Genomic DNA, 21,090 nt, shown 5'->3' on the forward strand with positions numbered 1-21,090 from the left:
ATTTACAGCCATCTATGTTGTCCATATATTGTTATTTGCAGCTATATATCTCTTGATGATTTGACATAAATAAAAGGTAAAATTTGTCGAGTGACTTTAAATCATCATTGAAGAAATTAAGTGTTGTTTTGCTGCTGCTATATTTGTTGTATTATTGCCATTATAACTGCTGTAAAAGTAAATTTTCAGATTTGGTATATTGTGCCACAAGGGGCTCCACATCCCTCTGTAGGGGAGATGTTGTCACGTAGCATGAGACAATGTTACACTATTGTGCTGAGAGACGCTGTACAGCCCAATATGGGGGAGATGTTGTCATGTACCATTAGATAACGCTACATTAAGAAATAATTTAAAAAATAAATAAAGAAAGAAAACAAGTGGACTTTAAGTTAAAAATACAAGTTAGCTTTAAGGAAAATATAAATTTATGTTTTTGAATAAGAACTAGAAATAGAAAAGATAGTAAATTTTACCATATATTACAAATAATAATAACAAAGATTTCTCCCCACCGCAAGTGCACAAGCATGAGGAATCTCTTGGTAATTAAGAGATTAGATGGCTAAGGGAGTGGGGATCAATAGATCCACTTGTTGAAATTTCTAAGCCTTACCCATTAGAAATTTTATCTATATTCTTTTGGTTTATTTCTCCTACTTGTTAATTACGAACAAGTTATTTAAACTTATAAACATTGAAATAAACACAATACAGTCTAAACCATCTACAGATCAACAGCTGAAAGAATAGCAAACACACAAGTGACACCGTTATTTTTGGACAACTCGTCCCTGGAAAAACCCAACTTGGGAAAACTGGTGGAGCAATTCTGAGGGTTATTTATTATGCAGTATATCCTTGAGTACAACTGGGTGCCAAACTGGCTCACCCGACAGAGAAAAATATTCGGCAGTGTTGATTTCGGGTAGCATCGGATGTGCTCTATCCACGAAAATTGGTGGAGAGGCTAAGTCACATGAGATCTCCAATACCCAAAAATGGTTTGGGCAGATTCTAAACAGTTTGGGAGATATTAAAATAATTAATATTTTTAATGGAGTCCCTAAGTCTAAACTTAGGAAAAATAAAATATTAATGTGAATTAATATAAAACTGTGTTAGAAGGGTCCAAAAGTCATGGATCAAGCCAGATATAATATTATCCGTTGATTAAGGACTTAATCTCGGTTGTTGATTTATCAACGAGAAAAGTATAAGAGGAGGCTTGAGGGTCACTTGGAGAATACACCGAGAGATCAAGATTTCGACTTTCTGGGGCTGGGTTTGCTGAGAAAGTTGAAAGTGATCAGAGTTGGAGCTGAGGGGCAGCGAATACAGAAGCAGAGAGGCAGAGATAGCACTAGGAGGATCAATGCAGTAGCCGGAGAGAGGGACGCAGAAGCAGCCAAGGGTTCACACAGAGGCAGCTAGGAGATGTGCAGTGCCTCAGAGGGCCAGAGGACTGACACAGTGCCTCCAGAGGCTGACGCGGGCAGAGCCAGAGTGATATTGGGCTAACGTTGGGCCAAAGAGAGGCTGACGCAGTCTCTAAAGGCTGGCGTTGGGGTTTCGTGGGGCAGATTGGAGCTATGGAGCTGCCGGAGTGTTTATCGGTGTTTCGGCCAGAATATCTGCTTCCGAGTAGAGAGGTACTACTGCCGAAATTTTTCTCTGATGGGTGAGCCGGATTTGGCACCTAGACTATATTCTGAAACTGCTTAATAAATCAAACCCTCAGATACTTGCACCGGTTTTCCCGCATTGGGTTTTTCCGAGGACATTAGTCCAAAAACAACGATGTCACTCGTGTGCTTGTTCATGTTTCCTTCAGTTGATGATCTGTAATATGTTGAGCATGCACTTGTATTTATTTCCAGTATTTACATGGTAAATAACTTGTTAATTAATGGAACAAGTAGGTAGGAATACATCAGAAAGTACATGAAGGGTTTCTAATGGGTTAGACTTAGATATTCCAACATGGTATCGAAGCGTCGTTGCAGATCACAGGAGAAATGAGGACATCATCCGAGCAGAGCAGCAGCAACAGAAAACAATTGTCCCGAGTGACAAAAGTTGTTCCTAGCAAAGTAGCAGCAAGGAAGGGGTGACGCAACGCCTGCGTCATCAAGATTGAGCCAAGAAGAGGCAGCGCAAAGGCTGAGGAAGGCAAAAGCAGGCTCACGTAGAGCCACGCAGAGGCCAAGAGGGGTGACACAGTTGGTTGAGGAAGCTGATTTGCTGGTGTTAGGATTGCGCAGAGCCTAGGAGCTCTAACCTTCAGTTTGTTGGGGTTTAGGAGGTTATGGGTAAGTTGCAGAGTGGAGATGGTGGGGTATTGTAGTTAGAACAGTATCTATCAGGGCAAGGCCAAGGAGGAGGGTGTTTGCTAAAATTGGCAACTAGGGCCAAACTCCATGTGGGTCATCTTATTTATGGCAGCTGATATTTTTCTTGGATACCTCTCATCGAGAGCTGTAGGATTGATCTAAAGATCATCCGATTCTGATAAGTATTCATGGAGTTATGAATTTATTTGCGTTATAAGACAATTCGTCAAGGTCGGCCAGCAACCAAATAAACCCCACATGTGCTCAACGTTTTACTATAAATAGAGGTGGCCTTCAAGTCATTTCAACACACTTGGGATCTCTTCCTCTCTCTACTTGTCTTTGGGTTTTAGTAGGAGGAGAGATCCTAAGGAATAACATTGCCCTGATCCAGAGGGCAGAAAGCCGGAACTGCCAGAAAAGTCGGAAAAACCGGAACTGCAGGAAAAGCCAGAAAAGCAGGAAAAGTCGGAACTGTTGGAAACGCCGGAACTGCCGAAAAAGCCGGAAAAGCTGGAACTGCTAGAAAAGTCGGAAATGCCCGTAAAGTCGGAACTGCCAGAAAAGCCAAAAAGTCGAAACTGCCATAATGGCCGGAAAAGACGGAACAACCGGAAAAGCCGGAACTGCCAAAAAAGCTGGAAAAACCATAAATGCTAGAAAAGCCGGAACTGCTAGAACTGCCAGAAAAGCCAGAAAAGCTAGAACTACCGAAAAAGCCGGAAAATCCAGGAATGCCGAAAAAGCCAGAACTGCCAGAAAGGCCGGAAAAGCTGGAAAAGCCGGAAATGCCGGAATTGCCGGAAAAGCCGGAACTATCGGGACTGCCAGAACTGCCGGGAACAACAGGAACTGCCAGAACTGCCGAAACAGCTGGAGCATCTGTCTCCGAAGGAGAGCAGCATGCAAGGGACAGCTAACTAACATTGGGACAGTTGTATTGTACTTAGCAACAAATACACCAAGCATGCAATGTTAAAGCTAGCATGCAAGGGACAACTAGCATGCAACAACAAGCATGCTAAGGACAACAAGCAAGCAAGGTGCAGCCAACACATAGGTCAGGATGGCAACATGGTGCAGCAATGGCACATAATGCAGTACAGTGATGGGTACAGTCATGATTAATGAAGCGTGATGAGATGCAACATAGTGATGATGGGTTTGGCCTAGTTCAGATTCCTGAAATTCGACCCTCAAGGAGCCAGTCCTTCTACTCAAGCTTGCAAACTCGGCCTGTCTGAATGATGTTGGGAAAGCTCTCCAAAACTGCCCCAAATCACCGAGATGTGATCCCTTATGAATTTCCTCCCTTCCCTGATGTGATCCCGGTGCTGTGGCTCTCTCCCTCAATGCCCACGTGATGCCCAGTTTGGCCCTCTACGCAGTCCTCCAAGGCTGAGTTTCGAACTGCCCAATTGCTGCACCCACCTGCTCCAAAACTCCTCCCCAAGGTTGGCCTCCTGATATCCTTCAACTCTCCAAGTTTCTCTGGCAAGTGCTGGCCCAATGAAGCTCTGATCACAACTGCGTGTTCCCTTCTCTGTTGGCCCAGAAATACGCACTATTGGTTTGTGGGCTGAGTGTGTTGGCTATGAATCTTCCCTGGTGCTCTGAAAATACCTTCCTAGAGTAGCACTCGTAGTCCCCCGAAGGTAAGGTTGAATCTCCCGCTTGAGAGATTCGTGGCTAAACAGCCAGTTGACTTGGCTAAGCAGCTCGAGCAAATAGTCAAGTGATTTCGATGTGCAAGTATGAATGAATCCCCAAGTGAGGAGCTCTTCCTCCTTATAACTTCATGGGCCTCCCTTTTCCTCATGTGGGCCCCTCCACCAGCCATACGATTTCCCCTCCAAGGCAATTCGAATTGCCCAATGCATTTTCCCACGTGGGTGGCCCCCACCTTCCACTAGCAAATTAATCCAACCTTCATTTCTCCTAAGTCCCTAAGTCAAAATTGCTTGGGTCCTTTACTTAACAAAATTTTGTACAAAATTGGGGAGAGACAAAAACCTGTTACAAATTTATTTGGGAAAGGACATGACAATTCAGTAGCAGGATGGATCAGTGACAGTTGATGTAGTCATATGCCAGAGTGACAGTTGCAAAGACTAGTAGCAGTCAGATGTTGGGGAGCGCAGTGCAGAGTTGGCAGCAGTGCAGAGTCAGCAGCAACACAGATTCTTCAGTGACAGTGCAAATACCAGCAGCATTCAGAGACTCGGGTGACGGATGCATTATACTGATCACAGTGGATTCAGTATTTAAGATGTTTCTCAGTTGCAGCAACAACAGATGAGAGGGAGTTGTAGTGCAGATGCAGTGTTGGCAGCAGTATGGCAGAGTCAGCAACAACACAGATGCAACAAATATCAGAGTTGTGCAGTGGTTGGTGGGCAGCAGTAGCCAGACATCAGCATCATGGCAGGAGATGATGCAGAGACAGGATGTGCAGTAGAGCACTAGAACACATTCCTTGCTAATTGGGAGTGTTAGTTTTTGTAGCATCAGATGTGTTCTAGCCTTGAAATTTTGTGAAGAGGCTAGAATACACGAGATCTCCAAAACCCATAAATTGTTTCTGGAAATTCCTCATAGAAATGACTTAATTAGATTATTAACCTATTTTTTTTTATGTTTCCTAAGTCTAAACTTAGGACAACTGGTTAATTAATCAGAATTAATTGAGTCAAGGCGTGAATGATCTAGAAACTCACACAGATCGACTCTGAGATGATCCTAGCCATTGATTATGTTTTAATCTTGGTCTTTGGTGCTCCAACAAAGGATTATAAGAGGAGGTCGATGTGGTGATGGAGAAGACACGTGAGAGATTCGATTTCATGAGCAGATCGATTTCCAGAGTAGCAGTAGTTAGTTGTCGTAGAGAGAGACAGTGAGATCAAAGCAGTGTGAGGGGCAAGGACAGTGATCTGGAAGAAAGATTTTAGATATCCGGAGAGGCAGGAGCAAGAGAGCCAAGTTATCCCAAAGAGGCAGCACTGAGGGAGAGTGCAGTTGCTTCAGCCAGGCAGTTCGATTTCGAGGGAAGAAAAATTGTTCTAAGTTCCAAAGGTCGGGAAGAAAGCCCAGAGGGTCAGAGAGACAATTTCCTCAGCATCCAAAGACAGAACGACTTTATCAAAGCCCAGTCTGAGGCAAGTCGTTCAGCCAGCTACACAGAGCAGCACAGAGGCTAACGCAGAGCTCCAGGAGGCCGAGTTTTGGTAGGGAAAGTCAAGCCAGAGATTTCTTGTGGGAGAAGTGTAATTCCCTTCAGTATTTTGCCCATATTTTCTTCTTGTTTGGATTGCTCGTTGGGCTTCCATAGATGTGCTCAGATTTCATTACTGCATAATAAAATAAAACCCTCACTGTTGCACCGGTTTTCCCAAGTTGGGTTTTTCCAGGGACATTTGTCTAAAAGTAATTGTGTTATTTTATGTGTGTGTGCTATCATTTCTTCTAGCGTTTGTTCTTCGGTAGTTTGATTTGTGTAGGTTGCAGTGTGATTTATTCAGTGTTTGTTATAGCAAACAATAAATAAATTGTTAAATTAAATTAACAATTAGGAGAATAATTTCCAAGTTGCTGCAATAGGATTTCGGTTCTTGGAATTTTCATAGTCGTCTTTAAAGCAAATTGGACACCCTTGGAAGGCTATAAATACAAGTGACCTCAACCTCATTTGGACATCATCATGATACATTCTTCTATCCTCTCCCTTGGTTTGGTTTGCGCAGATCTTAGGTGTTGATTTGGGGTAGCATCAGATGTGCTCTAGCCACAAAATTTGGTGGAGAGGTTGGGGCACATGAGATCTCCAATACACAGAAAGGGTTTGGGCAAATTATAAACAGTTCAGGAGATATTAAAATAATTAATATTTTTAATGGAGTCCCTAAGTCTAAACTTAGGGAAAATAAAATATTAATGTGTATTAATATGAAACTATGTTAGAATGGTCCAAAAGACATGGATCAAGCAAGATCTAATCTTAGCCGTTGATTAGGGACTTAATCTCGGCCGTTGATTTGTTAACGAGAAAAGTATAAGAGGACGCTTGAGGGTCACCTGGAGGACACACTGAGGGAGACCAGTCAGTTCCTGGAGCGGGGTTTGTTGATAAATTGAACCAGTGGTCTGGAGAGTAGTCAAGAGGAAGCAAGTACAGAACAGAGAGACGGGAGATCAGTGCAGAGGCAGAAGAGGCAGACGTAGGGCCAGAGGAAGCCACGTAGAGGCAGCAGAGATTGCGCAGAGCTAGCAGGGCCTGTGTCATCCACGCAGAGGTTGCAGGAGTGACGCATAAGGCCAAACAGGCTGCACAAAGCCTCAATAGGCTGACACATAGGGTTTCAGGTTGACGCAGAGGTCAGTAGGGCCTACGCTGGGTTCAGAAGAAGTGCTGGAAAATTTGTCTATCTGTGGGTAAGCTAGTTTGGCACCCTGTTGCACTAGAAAATTTGTTAAATAATAAAATCCTCCCTTGTTGCACCGGTTTTCCCACATTGGGTTTTTCTAGGGACATTAGTCCAAAATAACTGTGTCAATGTGTGCATATGTTTGTTTCTGTATTACAATGTGATATCTGCAGCAGAATTTATTTTAATGTTTGTTGAAGTAATTTCATGAATAACTTATGATGAAATAAGTAGGAAAAGTAAATCAGTTGTTGTTTTGATAGAATTTTCACATGGTATCAATGCAAGTAATCAGATACAGAAAGGGAAAATCAATTATGGGTCGAGACCACGATGCAGAGGCATCCACCTCAGGGGACTCACACAGATTTTCAGAAGATTGCACAAGAGAAAGAGATCTCGATTTCTCTATGTTGGCTTCCAGGTTGGAAGAAGAAGTGGCGTGCATGACTAGTGCTGCATCATCAAAAGTATGGTATATAGACAGTGGAGCCTCGTGGCATATGATAGGAATCAGGGAGTGTTTCTCAGAATATCGAGAAGAGAAGATGAACTTTTAGATCACCATGGGGAACAAGGCAAAGTGTACTCCAGTAGGAAAGGGTACCATAGTTTTTCAGACAGAATTGGGAGAGCGGTTCCGTGCCACAAATGTGATGCATGTACTAGGATTAGGGATGAACTTACTTTCCGTGTCACAACTATAAGGCAAGGGCTATGACGTCTACTTCATCAAGGAAAAGGTAGTCAAACACCCGAGCTGGAAAAAGAAAGTGCAGATCGGGATCAAAAGTAATTGGTGGTATAGATTACAACTAGAATCTCGAATGGCACTAATAAGCAGTCATGGGGACAAGGACTTGAATGAACTATGGCACAGAGGGATGGGTCACTTGCAACATGGAGCTTTGAGAATTCTCAGGAGCACTGTAACAGGAGTTTCGGATCTGAGTACGGAACGAGATGATGTATGCAGGGGATGCGCTCTAGGAAAGTATGCCAAGGCGACATTTCCTAGGAGCAAACACAAGGCCAAGAGTGTACTAGGATTGATACACTCAAATATCTGCGGGCCTATGGCTGTCAAAGCTCTCAGCGGTGCCAAGTATTTCCTTACATTCATTGATGACCACTCGAGGAAAACTTGAATTTATTTTCTGAAAACCAAGGATGAAGTTTTTTGTCGATTCAAGAAGTTCAAGGCTCTAGTGGAGAATCTGACTGGTAAGAGAATAAAATTCTTGCGCTCGGATAATGGTGGAGAGTATGTCGATAAGGACTTCACTGATTATTGCGCTAAGGAGGGCATCAGAAGAGAGTGGACAACTCCATACAATCCGGAGCAGAATGGGGTGACAAAAAGGAAAAATAGGACTATTATAGAAGCAGCTAGGGCCATGTTGTATGATCAGGATATGCCAAAATTTCTGTGGGCAAAAGCATGCAACACAGCTGTCTACGTTCAGAACAGGGCTCCTCATTAGGCATTGGGCAAGATTAGTCTAGAGAAAGTCTTCACTGGGAAGACGCCTGAACTCAGTCATTTCAAGATATTTGGGAGTTTAGCATATTGCCGCACACCCGAAGAAAAGAGGAAGAAGCTGGATTAGACTGCAGAAAAGGGGTATTTGGTGGGATATAGCGAGAACACTAGGATGACCTCCATTGATCTATCTTCCAGGGAGCAGGAATCTATCTTCCAGGGAGCAGGAAGGTGGTAGTACGACGAGATGTAAAGTTCATGGAGGACAGAGCTTTCAGAAGATCTCGCGAAATGCCTTCCAAGGAGCAGTCGAAAGAGGATCCATTGGTTATGCCTCTTCAACCAACGGAAGTGAAGAATTCTTCCTCAGGTTAGGAAGACTCTCAGGATGAGGAGGAGGAGCGAACAGAAGCACCTATTGGCAGAGGAAGAACCAGCAGGGAACTTCGTCAGATTCTGCGGGATGCAAAGAACTTCATCGGAGAGCCAAGGCACAGTAAGAGGGAGCGAAACAACCAAACAGGTATCAATCGTTAGTAGCTCAGGATGGGGAGCTTGCCAGTTTCAAGGAGGCAGCTCAGCATCAGGTCTGGCTAGATGCAATGGTTGAGTATAACTCCATAATGGTGAACGATGTCTGGGAGGTGGTGTCAAGGCCTCAAGACAAATCTGTGGTAGGTTCAAGATGGATCTACAAGATCAAATATGCTGCGGACGGCAGTGTTGAAAAATACAAGGCCAGGTTTGTGGCTAAGGGGTATGCTCAAAAGGAAGGGATTGACTATGAGGAAACCTTCGCCCCAGTAGCCAGGTATACATCTATTAGGACCGTGATATCTCTTGCAGCCTAGATGGGATGGGAGATCCATCAGATGGATGTCAAGACGGCATTTCTAAACGGGGTAATAGAAGAAGAGGTATACATTGAACAACCAGAGGGCTTTGAAACTCATGAGAAGAAGTCTCATGTATGCAGACTGAAGAAAGCCTTGTATGGGCTGAAGCAGGCACAGAGAGCGTGGTATGGTCAAATAGATGGCTACTTGCAGAAGATTGGGTTTGTCAAGAGTGACACGGATCAGAATCTCTACTATCTAGTCGTAGAGAACAAGCCACTTATCTTAGTATTATATGTGGATGATCTCTTCCTGACAGGATCATCCAGACTCATTGAGGACTGTAAGAAGAATCTAGCCACAGTTCGATATGAAGGATATGAGACGAATGCACTACTTCCTAGGAATGGAAGTTTGGCAGCAGAAAGGAGAAATCTTCCTTGGGCAAGGGAGGTATGCTACAGAAATCCTGAAAAGGTTCGAGATGGGAGACTGTAGACCTATGGCTACACCAATGATCACCAATTGGAAGAAGATTGATGCATCAGAAGACAAGGATGTCGATCCCACCCTATACCAACAAATCATAGGGTCCCTGATGTATCTGGTCAATACCAGGCTAGATATTTACTACGCTGTCAACACCCTCAGTCAGTTCATGGTGGAACCAAAGAGGGCACACTGGGCAGCAGCCAAACACATTCTCAGGTATTTACAGGGAACAGTTGATTATGGGCTCTTATACATCAAGGGAAAGGGTATCAAGTTGAGTGGTTTTACTGATGCGGATTGGGCAGGAAGTTCAGTGGATCAGAAAAGTACCTCTGGGTATTGTTTCAACATTGGATCAGGAATGACCTCCTAGTGCAGTAGGAAACAAAAGTTTGTGGCTCTGAGCTCGTCTGAGGCAAAATATATGGCCTTAAGCACAACTTCGTGTGAGGCCATATGGCTTAGAAAATTGTTGGTAAACCAATTCGGAAGAAATATGGAGGCGACTAGGATCATGTGTGATAATCAGAGTTGCATCAAACTCTCTGAGAATCCAATATTCCATGATAGGTCAAAGCATATTGATATCCGATGTCACTTTGTCAGAGACTGTGTCCAACGAGGAGTTGTACAGTTAAGCTACACTCCTACAGGAGGACAAGTGGCAGATATCCTCACCAAGGCCCATGGAAAGTCAAAATTTGACTACTTCAGGGAAAAGATGGGGATGGTAAAGAACCCCTTTCAGAAGTAATGTGTTAGCAGCACGAATGAAGAGAGAGTTGCAGTGCAGATGTAGTGTTGGGAGAAAGGACCAGCATCAGCACAGATGCAGAGGGAGTTGCAGTGCGAATGCAATGTTGGGAGAAAAGGACCAGCAGCAGCACGGATGCAGAGGGAGCTGTCGTATAGATGCAGCAGTGGCAGTAGCAGAGTCATGGGTAGTAGTACAGGATGCAACAGTGCAGAGGATGTTGGGCAAGGAGGCTTAACATCAGCACAGGGACCGATGCCGGATGATCAGGGTAACACTCAGTGAGGAGTATTACTAGAGCACAGTCCTCACTAAGAGGGAGTGTTGATTTGGGGTAGCATCGGATGTGCTCTAGCCACGAAATTTGGTGGAGAGGTTGGGGCACATGAGATCTCCAATACCCAGAAATAGTTTGAGCATATTCTAAACAGTTCATGAGATATTAAAATAATTAATATTTAATGGAGTCCCTAAGTCTAAACTTAGGGAAAATAAAATATTAATGTGTATTAATATGAAATTGTGTTAGAATGGTCCAAAAGACATGGATCAATCCAGATATAATCTTAGCCATTAATTAGGGACTTAATCTCGGTCGTTGATTTGTCAACAAGAAAAGTATAAGAGGAGGCTTGAGGGTCACTTGGAGGACACACTGAGGGAGACCAGTCAGTTCAATCTCTGGAGCGGGGTTTGCTGAGAAATTGACCCAATGGTCTGGAGAGCAATCAGGAGGCAGCAAGTACGAAGACGCAGGGCCAGAGGAAGCCACGCCGAGGCAGACGCAGGGCCAGAGGAAGCCACGCAGAGGCAGCAGAGACTGCGTAGAGCCAACAAGGCCTGCGTCATCCACGCAAACGTTGAAGGAGTGGCGTAGAAGGCCAAAGAGGTTGCGTAGAGCCTCAGTAGGCTGACGCAAAGGGTTTCAGGCTGACGCAGAGGTCAGTAGGACCTACGCAAGGTTCAGAAGAAATGCTGGAAAATTTGACTATCTGTGGGTAAGCCAGTTTGGCACCCTGTTGTACTAGAAAATTTGCTGAATAATAAAATCCTCCCTTGCTGCACCGGTTTTCCCACATTGGGTTTTTCCGAGGACATTAGTCCAAAATAACTATGTCAATGTGTGCATATGTTTGTTTCTGTATTATAGTGTGATATCTGCAGCAGTATTTATTTTAATGTTTGTTGAAGTAATTTCATGAATAACTTATGATGAAATAAGTAGGAAAAGTAAATCAGTTGCTCCAGTGATAGAATTGCCCAAAAATAATTGTGTTATTTTATGTGTGTGTGCTATCATTTCTTCTAGCGTTTATTCTTCCGCAGTCTGATTTGTGTAGGTTGCAGTGTGATTTATTCAGTATTTGTTGTAACAAACAATAAATAAATTGTTAAATTAAATTAACAATTAGGAGAATAATTTCCAAGTTGTTGCAATAGGATTTCGGTTCTCGGAATTTTCACAGTTGTCTCTAAAGCAAATTGGACACCCTTGGAAGGCTATAAATACAAGTGACCTCAACCTCATTTGGACATCATCATGATACATTCTTCTATCCTCTCCCTTGGTTTGGTTCGCGCAGGTTTGAGGCAAGTTCATGGAAATTGGTTGGTACAAGTCCAAGATTACAGGGTCCGAAACTCGCGCATGTTTCTAGGGTTTTGGGTCACAATCGCAAGCTTGTCAAAGGCAATTTTCGACTGTAGTCGTAGGCTTGCAGGCTCAAGGTAGCGACTAGAAGCTCTCAGTCACATGCATGTCTCTTCCTCCATGCGACTAGAATCTAAAGTTTGATTTTTTAGTTGACCGAAGTTTTTGCCAGTTGACCGCAGACAGTGACAGTTGATTACAGGCTCCTGAATCAGGGTTTTTGATTATTGGCATGGTTGGGTTCATCTCATGGATATTGTTTAGTTGATTTTTGCTAGATAGGTTTATGGTTGAAGATATGGATCATTGTACTCTCTCTTTGTTGAATCATTCAATGACAATCTAATAAGAAGAATAATTTGAAAGGGTTTTCCCCATAGTGGGTTTTGCCCTGGTCTTTGACCAATCCTGGTGTCTCTATGTGTGAATGTTTTTCTTCTATTGTTCCTTTATGTTCTGTTGCATTGATGATGATATTGTTCTTTCTACATAGTTGCATATGTTGTTGAATAATGATGTAAATATGAATAATGATATGATGCCATGGGGTGAATTTAAATATGGAAATAATGAAATGCAATTATCAAAGCAAAGAACAATATAGCCCTAAGAAAAATTAACCATAACCAATTGTGGTCCCTTTTTATAATGTGGGTCAACCACTTACAATGCTTACGGGCTTTATTTATTAAACTAACTAATCATAACCCTTACGAGGCCCCTTGGGCTTATTACATTAATAAAGGGGTTAGAGTCGGACCCTAACATTATCCAACATCAAAATGGGTAGAGGCGTCTCACTCAATAGAGTTTGATCTTGATTATGATGTTGATGACTTCGGGTGGATTGATTTGGATCTAGATAAACTAGTAGCAGTAGGCGTAGCAACAAGCATGACATAGGCAAGCACTAGTCATGCAATTCACTTTTATACTAGTACTACTACTACAATTGCAGATGTCCTTGAGGAGTTCAACAAGGTTGAAGACTCTGAACCAGAGGATGACCTTATAGCTCATGCTAAGGATCCCATTTCTAGCAGTGGTGATGAGATTGATATTTAATCATGTTTATGGGTGATTTGCATTAGACTAATAGCTTGCAGCATGTTTTTTGGACTCCATAGGCCATTTAGAGCATCATTGATTATGTATTTTGTTTTTGATATGTATTATACTTTGTGCTATTTTAATGTATTCACCCTTACATGGATGTCATTTAGACCATCATTGATTACGTATTTTGTTTTTGATATGGATTACACTTTGTGCCATTTTGATATATTCACCCTTACATGATATATGCATGAGTAAACTTTGTAATTTTGTCTCCAATAGTTTGGAATCTTTAAAATGTATTTTTTTCATTAATATATATATATATATATAGGTTTGGAATCTTTAAAATATATTTTTTCATTAAAATTTAAGCATTATATATATAGTAGTTGTCTTTAGTGCAACTTTTTGGACTTTCCGGTGCCGGAATCCGGCGGGAAAATTTGAGCTGCAATCTTGATTTGTGTTATTTAAACTGGGTTTTTGACTGTATATATGGATTCAACACTTTGAAAACCCCTAGGGCACTTCGATTACGTAAAGGTTACCCATCAAGCTTGTGATTCAGTAAATTCCGACAGGATTTTAAACAAATTAGACCGGAAAAACTTGCAAAAAGTCACACCAAAGACAACTCATATGTATATATATAAACCCAGTCATTTAATTCAAACCAGTCTGAGCCATGGCCCAGTCTGAGTTGACCGTCAGCCGATGCCACATCCGTCTAAGTTTTAGAACATTGATCTGAAATAACCTGAATAATATACATGAAGCATCCAAACATGGAAACTTTCGCCTACAGGGCATTGGTTCACTGGACAGGTTGATAAAGTGTTAATCCATCCACCAAGATTCCATTTTCACTGTGGTTTGTCCTGACCAAACGGCATGAATTTAGAAAGGGATGAGGCAGGGTGCAAGGTCACAAGTAATTTGGCAAAATATCTACCCCTCACACGTAATCCAAGCAAGTCAAATCTTAACAGTGCTGCCCCTCTAGACATGTTTCTCCTATAACTTGAAAAAATAAACATCGAAACTTTTGATAAGCAAGAGAGGAAAATGAAACATACCGCCAACACCTTTCCTTGCAAAAACTGATATTTCTAGGCATGTTTCTCCTAGCACTTGAAAATATAAACATCAAAACTTTTGATAAGAAAGAGAGGAAAATGAAACATACCACCAACAACTTCCCTTGCAAAAACAGATATTACAGAGCTTGCAGGGGACTTGTAATCGAGAGGTAGACTAAATCTATGATCACGAAGACTCAATTCTGGCACGGAGTACCAGCTTCCCACCGTATGGTCCTTAGAACTTCTTTCGTCGTTCTCCATAGATGTTGTTCTGTCACACGCCATCCAAAATTAAATGAATACGAAGTTAGTCAAATTTTGTATACTAAGTTCCTCGGCATTGCAGTTACCCGGGCTCAGCATTCATTCAAACCATATACTGTTAAAGGTGATATGTGAAACACCAGACAGCAATTTCTCCTCGCATTCCAACATTAAATGAAGAATAAGAAGTGAATGAAATTGTATATTAACTTCCTCACATTGGAATCACCCGGACTCAATATTCATTTAACAATCACAGATAAATGTGATGTGAGATCCCCGGGCAGGAATTTCTCCTCTTATATTTATAATATTTCTAATGTGATCTGGGTATCCTCAATGTCAGTGCATACCTCGTTAAATGGGCTTCTTTCTGATGGCTAGCAATGCCGTTGAGATAACCCTGGGATCATGAATTCGAGAGGAACATAGACCTGGAAAAAGAGCACGCTTTAAATAGGATAGATGAGTTGCAACACTAAATTCCTCTACAGCAACTAACCTTTAATCCTTGTGTGACATGTATATTGGGGCCTAGGCTCAGCCTACTTCCCCATTTCATTTCAGAGTGAGAGGCCTTAAAAACAGTTTTCCCCATTTCATTTCCCCATATTATTTTAGAGTGTGAAGCGTTCAAAAACACGTTTTGAAAAATAAAATCATTTCCCCATATTATTTTAGAGTGTGACGCGTTCAAAAACACGTTCTGAAATAATTATATAAAGATGCTGATAGCTAATTCTTAAAATAATTTATGTAAATATGCTGGCAGCTCATTGTCACGTTGCATAACCTGACTTAGGCAGAAGACTAACATGCTGATAGCTAATTCTTAAAATAATTTATGTAAATATGCTGGGAGCTCATTGTCACGTTGCATAAGCTGACTTAGGCAGAAGACTTTCGAGAACAGAGCGTTCATCGTAACATTGAATAAAGAAAGCAAATTGTGAAGCGATTTGTCCCATAGGCATAAGATAAGATATTGGGCATAGATTACTATCTTTTGCCTCCTGGACTTCAATATTTATCCTCCTCATTCATATGCCTGAATTTTGAGATTTTTGACCGGGAATGCATTCATCGTAACAGCATTTTATCTTAAATTATGGAGTTGGGACCCTGTCTTAAGCTGATTTTTAAGAAAAGCAGAACAATATGTGAATGGTGAAATATACCTCATATTTAATATCTGACAGCTTCGGTTCCTGGTGAATATTTAAAACCCAATACAACGAAAATCGTAGGTGAACAGCGAAGTATATTTAAGACTTAGTTTTAAAAGGACTAAGCGGGTTTTTAAGAAACGACAAACAATGCATGTAACGACGAAATATGGTTATGCTTCAAGTTTTAAGGTTAATTTTTTTTTAAATAATTTTGTAATATATTATTTTATACGTCATTATCATTTTGTTTTGGAAAATCAGTTTTTCAAAACACTATATCTCATTTATTTAATTTATTGACTTGAAACGTTTATTTTATAGTTTAATAGGAGGGGTTTTATAGTCTAGTATAAGAATGTGTAAATTTGTTTTTTTTTCCCTTTAAAATAAAAATAAAAGTTAAACATTATGTTTTAAATAGAAAAATAATGTTGGCATAACAAAATATAAATAAAATATGTTGTAAAGTAATTAGAAGTATAAAAAAAAATGTGTAAAATGTTTAAATCTATAATTTGGTTATTGATAAAATATTTTAATACAAATTAATATTGACATATACTTAAAAATATGTTAATAATAAAAAAATCATTATAATTTGCATCATAAAATGTCTCTATGTACATGTGATGTAAAATATTTTAATATCATTTGTGTATATATTATATATCATTTAAGAAAAATATGTATATATCATGAAAAAATTAAGTTTTTATTTATTTGGTCTTATATATAGTCTTTTTAGCATTCAAAAATACAATTTAAACGATGAAAAATAACACATTTTATTTTACACTCTAAAGAAGTTTCCACGTGAAGAAATTTGATTCCTTCTGATTCCTCTCGGCTCATGTTAGGTCTCGGCCCTTTGATCCTTCTCGGCTCATGTTAGATCAATGCTTAAGATGGATCTATCTAATTTATTATTAGTGTTTGAGTTATAAAATTATGCTTTATTAAAAATATTTTTTTATCAAATAATTTTATTTATAGCGTAATATATAATTCTCTTTGCATCTTAAATTTAATAGAGAATGGTCTTCCAAAATAATATAAAATACATAATTTATTGCTAGTAATATTTGAGTTATAAAGTTATATTATATTAGAGATATTCTTCATTTATATCAAATAATTTCACTTGTAGTTAATGCAATATACCATTCTCTTTACATGATAAATATAATTAATTATTTGTGAAATTTTATCTATGGCTAGAAATTATTCTTTTAACTCAAAAAAATATACATTTTATTTGCTACAGCAAATAACGAATAAAATCACATCTGCAATTTTCACTATAAAAACACTGTGGAAAATAAAGTATTGGAAACTGAGAAATTCTAGCACACACACAATAATTTTGACACTCTTATCTTTTTACAATTGTCCCCGGAAAAACCCAACTTGGGAAAATTGGTGCAACACATGAGGGTTTTATTATTAATATTCAACAACAATTCTGAGTACAATAATTTAGATGCCCAACTGGCAATCTAATTTGAGGAAAATACTAGCAAAAATATCGTAAGAATTTTTTCTCACCCCACAGCTATTTTCTGCCTCCAAAATAGCTTTCCCAACCTCTGCGCTGAGCTCCATGCGTCACCCTCTACGAAGAGCTTACGCTGACCTTCTAGAGATTTCAGCCTTCCTTCCTTCGACTCTTTTGGGAACTGGAAATCTTCCTCCCATAATGCTACTGCTCTCCTATTCCATTTGCTACTCACCATATGGCTATTTCTTCTCTGTTGAGTTGCTGCAACAGAGAAAATCGAACTGTCTGGGCAACTGAGTATTTGCATCAGATGATCTTCATCACCACATCGACTTCGTTTTATAATCCACTATTGGAGCACCAATGGCCAAGATTAAAACTTAATCAATGGCTAGGATTATTTCTGGATCGATCTGTGTGAGTTTCTAGATGATTCACACATTATCTCAATTAATATTGATTAATTAACCATATTTCCTAAGCTTAGACTTAGGAAATGAGACACTTCTAGGCGGAATTTCCATAAACGATTTTTGGGTTTCGAAATCTTTTGTATTCTAGAGTCTCCACAAAATTTTGTGGCTAGAACACATCTGATGCGACAAAAACTAACACTCTCTCTTAGCAAGGAATTTGTTCTAGTGCTCTATTGCACATCCTGTGACAACACCCTGTCTTTGCATCATCTCTTGTCACATTGATGATGTTTGGTTGCTGCTTCCCACCAACCATTGCACAACTCTGATATGTGTTGCATCTGTGTTGCTGTTGATCCTGTTAAATTGTTGCCAACACTGCATCTGCACTACAACTCCCTCTCATTTGTTGTTGTTGCAACTGCAACTGAGAAGCATCCTAAATAGCCTGTCCCTGCTACTAAAATGGTTTCGCCACCATACCCATATGTTCTCTGAAATAAATGAAATTAGCTCTCCCTATTAAAGCTTTTGTGAATATATTTGCAACCTGCTCTTCTGTGGGAACATATTGTAGCTGAACTGCTCCTCGTTGTACACAATCTTTGATGAAGTGACACTGAATATCGATGTGCTTCAACATGTCATGAAACACTGAATTCTTAAAGAGATTTATGCAACTCTGATTATCACAATAGACATTGGTCACCTCTATCCTCTGCTTGAACAAGCAGCTTTCGAAGCCATATAACTTCACACATAGCTGTGTTGGATGCCATATACTCTACTTCTGCAGAGCTTAGTGCTACTGACATTTCCTTCCTGCTATACCAAGAAACCATCCCTGATCCAACACTGAAGCAGTACCCAGAGGTACTTTTCCTGTCCAATGAACGACCTGCCCAATCTGCATTTATGTACCCACAAAGTCTTACGTCATCCTCTCGAGTATATTTCAACCCATACTCAATTGTGTTGTGAATATACCTCAGAACATGCCTTGTTGCTGCCCAATGTACCATTTTCAGTTCTACCATGAACTGACTAAGGGTATTGACTGTGAAGCAGATGTTTAGCCTAGTGTTGATCAGATACATCAGAGACCTAAAGAGTTGTCTATACAAGGTGGGTTTGACATCCTTGTCATCTGATGCGTTTATATTCTTTCAATTGGTAATCATGGGTGTAGACATACGTCTGCAATCCTGCATTCTAAACCTTTTCAAAATATCTTTAGTGTATCTTCCTTTCCCAATGAAGATTTCCCCATCCTTCTGCCACACTTCCAATCTTAGGAAATAGTGCATCAACCCCAAATCGTTCATGTCAAATTATGCTTCCAGGTTCCTCTTATAGTCCTTTATGAACCCTGATGATCATGTCAAAAATAGATCATCCACATACAAAACTAGAATGAGTGGCTCATCCTCTACCATAAAATAGTAAAGGTTGGGATCTGCATCACTCTTAACGAACCCCATCTGTTGCAAATAGGTGTCAATTCTACCATACCATGCCTTGGGAGCATGCTTGAGTCCGTATAGGGATTTCTTCAATTTGCACACATGTGTGTGCCTCTCATGCGTCTCAAAGCCCTTTGGTAGTTCTCTTTACATTTCTTCCTCTATCATCATGTTCAAGAAGGTTGTCTTGACGTTGATCTTGTGAATTTTCCATCCCATCTGAGCTGATAGATATATAACTGACCAGATAGAAGTGTATCTGGCAACTGAGGCGAAGGTCTCCTCATAATCTATCCCTTCTTTTTGTGCATACCCCTTTGTCATGAACCTAGCCTTGTACTTTTCCACACTTTTGTTTGCCGCATATTTGATCTTATAGATTCATCTCGAACTTACAACTCATCTGTCTTTTGGCCTAGGCACTACCTCCCAAACATCATCTGTCATGATATAGCTATACTCTTCTACTTGTTAATTTTTTCTACTACGGAAAAATTCCACCTTGGACAACTTAGATGACCAAGATGATGATTGCATTAGATTCCTCTTTTCTAGAGGACCAAAATTGACATAAAGATCACCTTATTCGAAGAAGCGAAAGTAGGTTTTTGAATTTATTTATTCACTCATGCATATTGGGTTAGGTTGGACCTAAGCACATGTTAAATTGGTCAGGTCGGCCTCAACCCCTAGTGGACCCTCATGAAAGCCTATAAATAGAAGAGACCTCAAGCTTATTTGGACACACATTGATCAAACCATCTTCTCTTCTCTTATTGTCTTGGTTCACACAAGTCTGTCAGAGGAAAGTTCACACAAGGGTCTAAAATATCAGGGTCGAAGCTCGCACTGATATAGGTTTTTCTGGATCTCCGATGTTGGCACAAAACTAGACATTTTAGTCCCTAGATGTTGGCACACAGTGGTCCTCACAATGTTCAGGGAGCCTTGGACACTGGAACAATGCGTTATGGGAGCGTTCAAGGTTTCAGAGACAGATCAATTATATTAGTTCATGGATGCTTGCACAGAGTGGTCTTAAGAGCGTCTGGGCTGCCATAAATGCTCCCACATAAGCCTTATGAGAGCGTCCAGGGCTTGAGGAATATTTGGGTATGTTTGACCCCAGACGCCCTCATCTAGTTCACCTAGGAGTGTCCATATCTGTTCTAGACACAATCATCCAGTTATGAAGAGAGCCTCCAGATTTGCTATAGACACTCACACAACTCCTCCCCCTATGTCCAAGACTCATAGATGGGATTTATATATTCTGAAGATTCACCATAAAAATAATGCAGAAAATAAAATAGTAGAAATTGAGAAATTCTAGCACACACACAATAATTTTGACATAGCTATTTTTGGACAATTGTCCCAAGAAAAATCCAACTTGGGAAAACCAGTGCAGCGAATGAGGGTTTTATTATTAGTATTCAGCAACAATTCTGAGTACAATAATTTAGATATCCAGTTGGCAATCTAATTTGAGGAAAAAAATACTGGCAAAAATACCGTGAAAATTTTCTCTCACCCCACAACTATTTTCTGCCTCTGAAATAGCTTCCCTAGTCTTTGCGTTGAGCTCCTCACGTCACCCTCTCCACAGAGCTTACGTTGGCCCTCTAGATATTTCGATCTTCCTTCCTTCGACTCTTCCAGGAGCTGGAAATATTCTTCCCAAATTGCTACTACTCTCCTCTTCCACCTGCTACTCACCCTATGGCTCTTTCTTCTCTATTGAGCTGCTGATACTGAGAAAATCAAACTGCTTGGGCAACTGAGTATTTGCACTGGATGATCTTCATCACCACATCGACTTCCTTTTATAATCCATTGTTGGAGCACCAATGGCCAATATTAAAACTTAATCAATGGCTAGGATTATTTTTAGATCTATTCGTGTGTGTTTCTAGATGATTCACGCCTTATTTCAATTAATATTGATTAATTAATCATATTCCCTAAGTTTAGACTTAGGAAATATTTAAAAATCGGTTAATAATCTAATTGAGACACTTCTAGGCGGAATTTCTAGAAACGATATCTGGGTTTTGGAGATCTCCTATATTCTAGCCTCTCCACAAAATTTCATGGCTAGAACACATCTGATGCTACAAATACTAACATTATTGGTGTACCATTCTCAATATTGAGAATGTTCTT

The 21,090-nt window shown here is 40.3% G+C and overlaps 1 protein-coding gene across 1 annotated transcript in view; it reads right to left on the reverse strand.

Annotated features, from left to right (window-relative positions):
• LOC149159008 (uncharacterized) overlaps window positions 1–14,399 on the reverse strand; it is a 66,903-nt gene extending 52,504 nt beyond the window's left edge. Inside the window, exon 1 of the mRNA XM_089434153.1 lies at window positions 14,219–14,399. Coding sequence (XP_089290279.1) covers window positions 14,219–14,399 — 181 coding nt within the window. The remainder of the gene's footprint in view (window positions 1–14,218) is intronic.
• Window positions 14,400–21,090: the final 6,691 nt, after the last annotated feature.

The sequence above is a fragment of the Pinus tabuliformis genome, chromosome 5_2 (assembly GCF_031772625.1).
Source record: "Pinus tabuliformis cultivar Carrire ecotype Pingquan chromosome 5_2, CPIR1, whole genome shotgun sequence".
Classification (NCBI taxonomy): domain Eukaryota; kingdom Viridiplantae; phylum Streptophyta; class Pinopsida; order Pinales; family Pinaceae; genus Pinus; species Pinus tabuliformis.